Source organism: Tupaia chinensis, unplaced genomic scaffold (genome assembly GCF_000334495.1).
Source record: "Tupaia chinensis unplaced genomic scaffold, TupChi_1.0 Scaffold000586_1, whole genome shotgun sequence".
NCBI classification, from domain to species: Eukaryota; Metazoa; Chordata; class Mammalia; order Scandentia; family Tupaiidae; genus Tupaia; species Tupaia belangeri.
Window position 1 is genome coordinate 96,312 of NW_006160102.1, and position 13,287 is coordinate 109,598.

At 36.2% G+C, this 13,287-nt stretch overlaps 1 protein-coding gene across 1 annotated transcript; it reads right to left on the bottom strand.

Moving 5' to 3' along the window:
• Positions 1 to 3,210: 3,210 nt before the first annotated feature.
• On the bottom strand, positions 3,211 to 4,146 carry LOC102472188 (olfactory receptor 1013). Its single transcript, XM_006158373.1, has one exon. The coding sequence runs from the start codon at positions 4,144 to 4,146 to the stop codon at positions 3,211 to 3,213; it is 936 nt and encodes a 311-aa protein (XP_006158435.1).
• Positions 4,147 to 13,287: the final 9,141 nt, after the last annotated feature.

Consider the following 13,287-nt stretch of genomic DNA (forward strand, 5'->3'; position numbering starts at 1 on the left):
CTGCTGCGCCTGCGCGTCGGGGGCGTGAGCCCCCGGGGCCTTCTTCCGTCTCCGCCGCCACCGCCACGCGCCGGGGGCGTGAGCCCCCGGGGCCGTTGGGCGGGCGCCCCGCGGCTTCCGCCGCCCAATACATACTTTTTAAATGAATGGAAAGAACAAGAAATCCAAGAGTTTCATAACCATAATGGCTCCTCAAAACAATCTCAAATATTTTCATTAATATATAATAATTATACCTATTTGTGGAAATACAAATGTGATTTTTCAGTACATGAATACAACATGTAACGATTAAAGCAAGATTATTAGTATATCCATCACCATTCATCATTTCATGTTGAGAACATTCAAACTCCTATTTTTAAGTTACTCTTAGATATACAGTAAGTTGTTGTAAACTATATTCTCCCTATTGCATTTTATAACACTAAGAATTTTCTCTTACGTATCTGAAATTTTGTTCCATAATCAGCGTCCCTTTATTCCCCACTTCCATCCTTCCCAGCCTCTAGCAGTCATTCTTCATCTCTCTACTTCTATGAGGTACATTTTTTTTTTAATTTCCACATACAAGAACATGTGGCATTGGGACCAGCAGTTAGCATAATGGCTATGTCGCTGGACTCCCACATAGTCGACCGTGGTTCGAGTCCCGGACCCAGTGGCTTAAACTCACGCTGGGCGCATGTGCTTGCGTGCCCAAGATCCCAAGAGGAGAATGGAGGAGAAGGGATTGCAGCATGGCCATCTCCCCTGGGGGGTGATTTCTCGCTTTCTGTCTCTCTGTTTCTGTCTGGCGAGTACACGTGCCCTATAGCAAAAAAAGAAAAAAAAAAAAAACTCTCCAAAGAACATGTGGCATTTCTCTTTCCATCCCTGGCTTATTTTACTTAACACAATGTCCTCCAGGCTCATCCATTTAACCTCAAGTGACAAGAGTTCATCATTTTTTATGACCAAATAGTATTCCATTGTATATATACACCACATTTTCTTTATCCATTTATCTGTTGATGGATACTTAGATTGATTCTGTATCTTGGCTATTGTAAATAGTGCTACAAGAAACTTTAGGATACAGACATCTTTATAGCATACCAATTTCCTTTCCTTTGGATTTATATGTATTAGTGAGATTGCTGGGTCATACAGCAATTCTGTTTTTGGTTGAGGAGTTTCTATTTTCTCTAATAGTTGTCCTAATTTACATTCACATAAACAGTACAAAAAAGTGCTCACTTCTCTGTAATCTCACCAGCATTGTTAGTTTTTGTCTGTGATAACAGCCATTCTAAGGATGATCTCAGTGTTTTGACTGCACATACTCAAGTCTTTCCCTGGAGATTCTGTGATTTAGAAGGCCTGGAGAGGAGCCCATGGGTCTGCATCATAAAGCTCCCAGATGATACCAGTGGACAGACATTTGCGGCCCCCCTAAGCTCTCTTTCAGCTTTGATGTTCTAAGGGCCTCAGTCTTTCACAAGCAGGGAGGATTTGTCCCAGAAGTTCCTATTGTGTAAGGGGACCATTAAAAACGAGTTCTTCCCCTACCGGGCTCTGTTTGGTGATTCTAATCACTAGTAACTACAATCACTGTTTACTGAATACTTTCGACATTCAAGCAAGTTCTTGGTGTGCATGCATGCACACAAATTTAACTGTACTAAGAGTCTTTCAATCACTACCTTAATCTTTGCACTAACCCTCCCAGGTGGGTTTAATAACCTCCCTTCCACAAATGGTACAACCCAGGCTGACAGAGCTTAAGAAGATAGTTCAAATTCTATCTTCTGAGTGGTGTAAGAGGATTTGAACTCACAGCTGTCTGATTCCAAAGCCATGGGTTTAACTACTGTGCATTCCATCTACTGTAACAAAGGGCATGAGTTTTTATTTATACAAAGACACTGAAGACAGGGCAAGATTCAAATTCCAACCACTCCTCTCAGCAAGAAAGCAATCACAAAGTGAACAAGGTTTTAATTATGAAAAAGAGCTTATACCACACATTAAGGGCCTGGCAAGTTTAGTTATTTTATTCAAGACCATTTATAAACTCAAAGCTAAGTATTATTATGTTCATTTTATAAATGTGGAACTTGTAGCCCAGAGATTAGGACTGGATTTTTAACAAATTATAATGATTGCTGGAGTGACCATGCTTACAAAATTGATTTAAATTTTATTAAAATTAACACAAATAGTAGTAGTTGCTTCACTGTATTAGCTTGGATATTTCTCATTTCTTTTTCTTTTTTATCTGCACTAACTTTCCAACGTATCTGTGCCTCTTTATCAAAAAACTTATTCATTGAATTGGCTCCATAGTGTGGTAGTAATACACTGCTCATGAGAAACTGGATCCCACAGCGTTACCCAGGTTTTAACCCTTGGTGAGGTGAATCAGAACCATGCTGTATATATGCATAATTGCCCGATATCCACCAGGTCCAAAAGAAAGAATTTGTGGCATAACCAGTTTCTGTGGAATGAGAGTACTCATCTCTGTCCCTCATTTGTGTGCACATAGTCTAAAATAAAGTACACATCTTAGCATTTTTTTATTCTTCTGTCACTGGAAAAAGCTCTGTTACTATTTAACTAGAGGGTTTTGGGGTATATTCTCAAAATGTTTATGATCCACATTATGTTTTCTTCATATCCTCATAATTATTATTATCACATGTTGTATAGGGGAAAAATTGGGGCAATGTTAGGAAATAGAATGGGAAAAAATGAATTCTTCAGAATATTAGAAATATTACATGCTTTCATGTTTTATATTAAACCCAGATAGTTTTTAAACATACTATATGGATGCTCAATTGAATCTATAATTCTACATTATATAATGTATATTATAGTACAATCAATAAAGAATTACTGTAATACAAAGAAACAAAATTTTCCTTATTGAATGTGTTTTAAAGAATTATTCACTTAACTTCACCCACTATTACTATTTTCTAATTGAAACAAAGAGAGAAAGAGGGAAAATGAGAAAGCAAGTCGTTAGGTCCAGGAATAGAACCTGGGCAGCCATGCGGGAGTACTTGCACCTTAATCACCATGCCACCCGCCGGCCCATCCCTATTAAATATTTCTTAATAGAAAAAAAAAAAAGGTTTTATTATTTTTTTAAGTCCAGTTTGTCAACCTTCCCTGAAGCAGATTGTTATCAATTAGCAGTAATTTGACAAATTTATTGAATTACACTGTGAGTTGGAACAACTTGAGGAGTTTTTTCAGAGATTCTTTCACATCTTTATTCCTCAGACTATAGATCATGGGATTCAACATGGGAAACAACACAGTATAAAAGGTAGAAATCATTTTGTCTCTCTCAAGGGAATAGCTGGAACTTGGCCGAGAGTAGATGTAGAGAACAGAACCATAGTATAAGGTAACAGAGATCAAGTGAGAAGAGCATGTGGAGAAGGCTTTGAGGCGACCCTGTGTGGAGCGGATCCTTGAGATGGCAGCGATGATGAAAACATAGGAGGCCAGTATGAGCACAGTGGGGGTAATGACATTGGAGGCCAGAAGGAAGTACAGCACAGCCTGGTAGCTCTCCTTCACATCACATGCCAACTTCACCAGGGGTGGGACATCACAGAAAAAGTCATCAATGACGTTGTCACCACAAAAATCCAATGTGAATGTGTTGCTGGTTAGTATGATTGCATTGACAAAACCACCAGTATAGGAAAATATAACCAAACATATGCACGAGCTCCTTGACATGGCTTGAGCATAAAGCAAGGGGTTGGAAATGGCCACATAGCGGTCATAAGCCATGGTGGCCAGCAGATAACACTCACTATAGCCCAGTCCAGCAGAGAAGAAGAACTGGGCCAGGCAACCAGCAAAGGAGATGCTTTTGTCTTCAGAGATACAGGTCATTAGAATCTTCGGGGTGTAGACAGAGGAATACCAGAGATCCAGAAAAGACAGATTTCCAATGAAGAAATACATGGGTGTGTGGAGCCGGGAATCAGTACATATCAACAATATCAGGGTGGTATTTCCCAACAACGTCACAGAATACACACCAAGGAACACTACAAACAGAATCAGCTGCATCACTGGATCTGTTGTGAAGCCCAACAACATGAATTGAGTCACTGTGTGATTGCCTCTCTCCATGACTTGAAGAATAATCACCTACAAATGGAGTAGAGAAAAATTGAAATGACTTAATCAATACCACATTGGAGGATTGCCTGTGCTAAGCCACGGAATGTGGTCATGATCCTGAGCCTCTGTGTATTCATTTCAATAAAATTCATTTAATTACAGGAAACCTATCATTTTTGTAGGGAGGTTTATCCATATTTTTAGAAAACACACTTTGGAAATTTAAAAACATTTAAAAGGTGTAGATTTTTTCTTTTATCAGAGTGAGAGAGAAAGAGAGTGAAAGTGAGGGAGAAAGACTCTAGAGAGAGAGAAATAGACATGACTAACTGGCTCTCTCCCAGCCTTCCAGGCAGCCAGCAACACCCTTACATGTTTCCGTTATATTCATGTTGACATGAAAACTGAACCCAGGGCCTTCTCATATAGCTCCAATTTGTACGGGGGACCTGTGTCACTGTGGCTAGGCATAGAAAATATTTCTTGAGCCCCAAGTGCTGTTCTCAGCATTAGGATATAGCCACAAGGATGAGCGGGCTCATCCCTATTTTATGAAACATTTATCCCAAGGGGTAAGATATATAATAAAAATTAAACAAATAAGTATAGACAGATTTTCAGAGAATTTTTCGTGCTATTAAAAAAACAAAAGTAGATTTGGGGATTAAAAACAACTAAGAAATGATCTTACTGAATGTAGACAGAGTACAAAAACTTCTCTCATTTTCTAATTTAGAAAGGAAAAGTTGTTCAGAGCCCAGGAGAAGTGGGACTGTCCCTGTGGTTTAGAGATGATGACATTGTTTCCTTTCCAAAACCACAGTGAAAGTTCTTCCCTCATCTTCTCTACCGGAGACTTTGACACATTATCATAAATCCCAGGGAAGGATCCAGATGGAGAATCAAAGAGCAATTTGAGTAGAGACCAGAAAATTAATCTATCTGTTTATGCTGATTAAAATTATTTGAAAAGGTGACTCATTGTGGGTCTCTGGACTAAGCATTATTTTCCAGTCTATAAGTATCAAAGGACAGAAAATAATTTTTGTACACAATGTTCACAGTAGTTTATTCTCTTCTAATTTTTAAAATTTTATGTTGTTAATTGAATAATTGTAATTATTTATGCTGTGTTGTATGATGTTCCAATACATGATACATTGTGTGATAGTCAAATTACAATATTTAGCATATTCATCACTTTAAACACTATTTTTTGCTGGGAGGAGCTTTTTGCTATAGGGTGCCTGCGATCGTCAGAAAGACAGAGACAGAGAGAAAGAAAGCAAGAAATCACCCCTCAGGGAAGAAAGTCACAGCACAATCCCTACTCCTCCATTCTCCTCTCGGGTCTTGGACAAGCACCCACATGTGCTGGGTGTGTGTTTAAGTCACTGGGTCTGGGACTCGAACTGCCATTGACTACATGAGTCCAGAGACATAGCCATTACACCAGCTGCTGGTCCCTAAACATCATTTTTTTTGCAATGTAAAAGTCAAGGCCTTCTATTTGAAATATACACTTCAGTACTGTTAACAATAGTTACTCTGCTGTGCCATAGTACACCAGAACTATTCCTTCTCCTATCTGTAACTTTGTACTCATTGAAAAATCTCTTCCTAATTCCTTCTCTCCCTGTCTTCCTTATCCTCTGGTAACCACTCTTTTGCTCTCTAGTTTTATGAAATCAGTATTTTAAAATTTCACAAATGAGAGAGATCATATGATATCTCTCTGTGTCTGGCTTATTTTCCTTAACATAATATTTTCTAGTCTGTCCTTGCAAAGGAATTAAAGTAGACCTCTACCTGTCATCATATATCAAAATAAATTCAAAATGGATCAAAAAATTTAATGTAGAATGTGAATCTGTAAAACTACTAGAAGAAAATGGAAAAATGCTTCATCACATGGGTCTAGGCGAAACATTTAGTAGGTCAAAAGCCTAGGCAACAAAAGGAAAAATAGACAAGTGGGATTATAGTACTCTAAATAGCTTCTACATGATAAAGAAACAGTCAACTAAATAAAGAGACAGTTTAGAAAATGGAAAAAAAATATTTACAAGTTACTCATCTGATAAAAGGTTAAGATGCAAAATACTAAAAAATTCATCAACTCATTATCAAAAGATCACATTAAATTATATTAAAGATAAATTAGCTTTGTTCAAAGTACAAATTAATTATATGAAAAACATGAGTAATAGACCTAAATAGATATTTCTCAAAAGAAGATTCTGTGAGGGAAATGTAGAAGGGATTGTGATGTGGCTATCACCTCTGTGGGGTGATTTCTGACTTTCCCTCTCACTGTCCCTGTGTCTCTCTTTCTCTGGCGAGTGCATACACCCTATGGCAGCACAAACCTCTCTAAAAAAAAAAAAAAAGAAAATAAGAGACATCATTTTAAAAAAGGCATTTACTACATATTATTGCTATTTTTAGGAACTATATTACTTTGAAAATCTTTTTAAATACATATTTAATGCCTCTTTCATAGCCTTAAAATAAAACTTACAGTTAATATAACCTAATCATTATAATATATGTTTACATGTAGTAAACTGTCTTAAGCTTAATGTAAAATTATATGGAATAAAGGTTATTAATAATATTCTCATGATACATATAATGCAAGATTTATTTTAAAATAATTACAATATGTAAGTCTTAGATTTTTTTAGTGAAATAAATAATTTACATTTGTCTCAGGGATGTAGTGGTGACTCAAATAAGAGAAGTGGCATTTACTTTTTTTTTTTAGAGGTTTTTGCTATAGGGCGTGTGCGCTCGCCAGACAGACAAGAGAGACAGAGAGACAGAAAGTGGGAAATCACCCACGGGGGGGTGGCCACGCCACAATCCCTTCTCTTCCATTCTCCTCTCGGGATCTTGGGCACGCACGCACACGCACCCAGCGTGAGTTTAAGCTACCGGGTCCGGGACTCGAACCGTGGTAGACTACATGGAAGTCCAGCGACATAGCCATTACGCTAACTGCTGGTCCCGAGTGGCATTTACTTTAATGATAAAATTTTTCTAGAAAGGTGGATATTCTTAACCTTTGAAACAAAACAAATAACAGTCTTAGATTATTGGAACCAGATGGCATGGTGGTTAAGGTGCTGGCCATTCCCACATGACCAACCATGATTCTAGTCCTGGACCTTCTGACATGCTTTCTCACCTTTCCTTTCCCCCTCACATGGACTCGCTCTCTCTCTGGTCAAATTAAAATAAATGAATAAATAAATGAAATTTAAAAAGTAGATTATTTAATGTTTTTCTGGTGAGCTATTTGGGTTTCTTGTATATTGTGGTTATTAACCCCATGTCAGATGTAGAACTTGAAAATAGTTCTCTACTTCTATAGGTTGTCTCTTCACTACATTGATTGTGTCCTTTGCTGTGCAGAAGCTTTTTAGTTTGATGCAGTCCCATTTGTCTATTTTGTGCTGGGTAAATTCTCTTCACAATCCAAATGATATATTGTGATTGTATAAATAATAATAAATAAAAAAAAGTAAAAAAAAAAGATCTTAGCCTAGACCAATGTTCCTCTGTGTTTTCTCATAATTTCATGCTTAGGAGTGTCTTATGGTAAAGTCTTAAGCCCACTTTAAGTTAAAATTTGAATACAGTGAGAAATAGGGGTTCTAGTTTCTTACTTCTGCATATTCTACTTTCCTGGCAATATTTATTGAACAGACTGTTTTTTCCTGAAATGAATGTTCTTGGTGAGTTTGCTAAAAATTATTTAGCTGTGGGGCCAGCAGGTTGCATAGTGGTTAAGGTACTGTACTCTCACATGGCCGACTGTGGTTTGAGTACTGGATACAGCAGTTTGAAACTCTTGCTAGGTTCATGTCTGTATGTGCCCAAAATCCAGAAAGGAGAATAGAGGAGAAGGGATTGCAGCATGGACACCTCTCAAAGGGATGATTTCTCAATCTCTGTCTTTCTCTCTGTTTCTGACAAGTGCATACACCTTTAGCAAAAATCTCTCCTTACGCAAAAATCAGTTTGCTGTAAGAATGTGGATTTTTTTCTGAATTCTCTACTGTGTTGCATTGGTCTGTGTCTATTTTTGTGCCAGTATCATTCAGTTTTATTTAAAATATCTTGGTAGTGTATTTTGAATTCAGATAGTGAGATGCCTCCAGCTTTGTTCTTTTTGCACAGTGCTGCTTTGAGTATTCAGGTCCTTCTGTGATCCTATAAAAAATTATATTTTTTTAAACCAGAATGTAGTAAAACTTGAAACTCACAATATGAGGGACTTTAGAAAATATAGAGTAAATGAAGACTAAACATGTTTCTGAATGACAACAGCACCAACGAAGAAATTAAGAAATCAATTTTAAAGTTTCATTAAACAAATAAAAGTGGAAACATGATTTACCAAACCTATGAACTATAGCAAAAGAAGTATGGGAGTTTATATCAATAAATGCCTACATTAAAAAATAGAATAATAGCAAATAAAAACTTAAGGATGGATATTTGGGAGCTAGAAATTTAAGAATAAATTTGACTCCCAAAATATCGGTTTAGAAATAAATGTTATCAAAGACAAAGAGAGCAGTAAAAAAGATAAAATAAAAAAGCTGATTTTTCAAAATGATAAAAAAATTGACAAGTCATAACTAGATTAACAAAGAAAAAAGATAAATAGTAACCCTAAATTAAAATTATAAACAAAAAAGGAGAGTACAACTGATAGCACAGGAATACAAAAGTCGTCTAAGACTGTATTAGAATCTCTATGCAACAAGCTGGAAAACCTAAAGGAGATAAATATCATCTTGGACAAACACAGTTTTCCAAGATTAAAGCTAGAAGAAATAGAACCTCTGAACATACCAAAAACAACTAACAAGACCAAGTCAGTAATAAAAGCATCTTACATTAAATAAAAGCCAATGAAAGAATGGCTTCACTGTCGAATTCTACATCATGTCAAAGAAGGATTAACACCACTCTCAAACTATTCAAAAATTTCAACAGGAGGGAAGTCTCACAAGCTCATGATATGAAACCACAATGACCTTGATTCCAAACAAAGAGAAGGAAACAAAGAAAGAAAACTATAGACCAATATTTCTGGTAAACAAAGTTGTAAAAATCTTCAACGAAATACTAACAAACTGAATTCAACATCACCTCCAAAAGAAGAGATCAAGTAGGATTTATTTCTGTGAAGCAGAAATAGTTCAATCTGCGCAAATCGTTTTCCTTATTCATTTACGGAGATGATAATAATTTCCTCCTGTGATTGTAGTAGGGAAAATTTAAAAATGTTCTATGCAGTATTAATAATGTCTTTCATTAAATATCCAAATATTATATTAAGAAATGATGCAATACAGGTGTTATGCAGTATTATTTTTTAAAGTTTTAAACACTGTAATAGGTGAAATTTCGACTCAAAACTTTCCCAACTGACTCATTTGATATACTTTTTTCTTGCCTATCTACATTTGCATCTCTACTCCTTGACCACTGGCTTTTGCCTCATAGTACTTTCATTAGTTTAACCGTCTATCATAAAGCCCGGTGTGATTCTCAGTGCTTCTGATTCTCTTGTCCCTCCATTCATGTGGTCTACTCTGAAGTACATTATTTAGAAAGAACTATTGGCTTCTGATGGTTTCAGAGCCTAGTAGTTAAGGCACCAGTATCCCATATAGCCAACTCCATGGTTCTAGTCCCAGACATGGAATGTGTTTGCATGCCCAAAATCCCAAAAGAAGAAAGAAATGAAGGAAAAATGCTTTCAGCAAGGTCATTAACCCCAGGAGGTGTTTTCCTTTTCTTCTCTCTGCCTCTTTACTGAGTATATACTTCTTGATAAAAGTTATTCTTTATTTAATGTAAAAAATAAATTTCCAAACTAAAAGTACAACTTTTCCACTTTGAGATATTTTTCCTTTATCAGAGGGTTTCTAAAAGTATCACATGTCTATATATAAATATATATATATGTTTATATATATAAGAGAATATCAAACTGAAAGAAATATAAGCTTTTCTTGATGTCTTTTGGACCAGAGGCTAGTAATCTCTGTTATTTCAGTTTTCTGCCTTGGTACTCTTAAGAAATTAACATGGGGTATTTTTTTTTCATAGTGGTTCTTGGCAGCTGCTTATTTTGCCCAATTAATTTTACTTTTCTTATATTTCTGTGTTATAAATAGCTCTATTTGTTTTGCCCTTGTTCCTTAATACAGTGTAGAATGTTACCTCTTCTCGTAAACTATCAGGAGTTTTAGATACTGAAACAGAGAGACAGTTTCTTTAACACTGATCTTGTATTAGTTTAGGACTAGTCCAATAGCCATTGGGCTAGTTCTGGAGAACAAGTAAAATTTCACATCTGTGTTTAACATCAGAATTAAGAAACTTACCTTAAATATTCAGCAACACCATCATCTCAACAGATTTTAAACACACCTGTTTCAGAAACTTTTATATCAGTTTCCAGATTTCTAAAGTTGTAGAATCCTGCAACCCCTCAAGATTTTATAGCTTGGGGAATAACTAACAAGGCAATTAAACAAAATTGTATTTTGACAAATTGGTTATTATTTACTAGGATGAAGAAAAGATTTTGAAGACTATATTTTCATGGTGAAAAAAATAAGCAGTCATCATTTTTAGTCTGATTCTGAATTTATTTTCTATTTCTAAGCAAATTTTATCATGCATTTTTAAAGTTTATGTCATGGGATACCTGTAGATAGTAAAATGTGTACCTTTTTTTTTTTTTTGGAGAGGTTTTTTGCTATACGGCGTGTGCACTCACCAGAGACAGAGAGAGAGACAGAGAGACAGAAAGTGAGAAATCACCCAACCCGGGGGAATGGCCACGCTGCAATCCCTTCTCCTCCATTCTCCTCTTGGAATCTTGGGTATGCATGCACATGGGCCCGACATGAGTTTAAGCCACTGGGTCCAGGACTTGAACCGTGGTAGAATACATGGGAATTCAGTGACATATCCATTATGCTAACTGCTGGTGCCTAAAATGTGTACTTTAATGAAGCATATTAACATATCTGTTGTCTTACATAGGTACTCTTTTGCTGACAAGAGCAACTAAAATTTACTTATTTAGCAAACATTTATAACACAATATGATTTCATTAACTTAGGTATGTGTACATTAGATCTTTAAACTTGTTAATACTATGTATTGCTGTTTTGTATTGTTTGATATAAAAATTTCTATATTATCTCCATCCCTGTCACTTCCTACTCCTGGTAACCACTATTTTATTCTCTATACATGTGTATTTGTGCTGTTTTATAAAAAGTATTCCATATGTAAGTGATGCCATTGGTTAGTAAATTTATATTGGCTTTGTATCTTGGTTATTGTGAGTAAGGATTCATTAAACATGAAACTGCCAATATCTTTACCAGATGGTAACCTTACTCCCTTTGGGTTTATACCTAGAAGAGAAATTCCTGACTTGTTTTGTAGTTCTAGTTAGAATTTCTTTAAGAAATTCCACAATGTTTGTAACATGGCTATAATAATTTACATTTTTATAAACAGTGTATTAGAGGTTCTTTTTCCTCACATTGTTGTCATTTATTATATTTTATAATTTAAGCAAGATCTGGAGACCGTTCAAGCTAAAGGTGTTGCCAGACACCAGGCTGCCTATGGCTGCAGGCCCTAATGTCTGGGACCATGGCTCATCCCGCCTCTACTTGCCTAGGGACTCTCAGAACTTTGGTTTTTAAAAAGCATGCAGCGAGTGTTGGATGCTCCGCGATATTTTCTTTGCTCCTGAGGTGAAGCTCATTAGCGCAGTTGGAGGATCACAACTTTTTAGATACAGAGGGGACTCTGGATCTCCCTGGACTTGTGACAACAGTGCAGGGTACTGCTGACCAACAGGGAGGAAGACCAGAAGAGAGGACTTCAACTTTCTACTCCTGCACACCTTTGAACACTCAAAGGTACCTTAAATAAGATAGGAAGGAACATATATACCACCAGATGACTAGGAACAGTAGCAGAAGCATAAGAAATATGAGCAATCAACAAAGTGTCTCTCCCCCAAGGGAAAACATCAATTCCACATCACCCACAGACAACACAATGGATGTCGTGGACATGTCAGATAAGCAATTCAGAATATTTGTCGTGACCCAAACTAACTGAGATGCAACAGAAAAGAGAAAGTGAGCTCCAGGAGATGAGGAAATCCTTTCATGATTTGAAAGAAAAAATAGGCACCTTAAAAAAGAATCAGATGGAACTGTTAGGAATGAAGAATGTGATTCAGAAAATTAAAACCTCCCTCAAAAGTATTAAAAGTAGATTAGATCGTGCAGAAGATCAAATTTCAAATGTAGAAGACAAAAACTCTGACATTGAAAAAAGTATCAAGTAGATTGAGGAAACAACCAAGAAAAATGAGAATAATATACGAGGAATACTGGATACCATCACGCGTCCCAACATTTGGATAATTTGTATCCCAGAAAAGGAAGAAAACAATAAGGACATCGATAATCTATTCCATGAAATCCTGGAAGAAAACTTTTCAAACCTGGAGAAGCATTCAAATATCCAGACTCAAGAAATACATAGGACCCCAAATAGAATCAACCCAAGAAGATCATTTCCAAGGCACATTATAGCCAGATGGGCAAAAAACAACAAAGATGAGATACAAAAATTGGCAAGAGGGAAACGTCAAGATACTTACAAAGGTCACCCCATCAGGCTAACATCAGACCTCTCATCAGAAACTATGCAGCCAAGGAAAGAATGGAGCAATATAGTCAAAATGTTGAATGAAAAACAATTTCAACCTATGGAACTACACTTGGCAAGATTATCTTTCATATGGGAGAAAAAGATAAAAACATTCTTGGATAAACAAAACCTGAAAGAGTCTACCAACTCCAGACCAGCTCTGCAAGAGTTTCTGAAGGGAATTCTATGCCAGGAAAACTAAAATCTCAGCTGAAAAGTTATAGGAACACAAAAAACAACCAAAAAATGGATTACTTAATGAAAGAAACAGATCCAGAACTATTGATAATAACATTGAATGTCAATGAATTAAATTATCCAATTAAGAGACACAGACTAGCCGAATAGATAAAAAACCAGAAACCCTCTAT

Bases quoted from the DNA above. Each gene is read 5' to 3' on its own strand.
- LOC102472188 (XM_006158373.1), bottom strand. From the start codon at position 4,146: ATGGAGAGAGGCAATCACACAGTGACTCAATTCATGTTGTTGGGCTTC.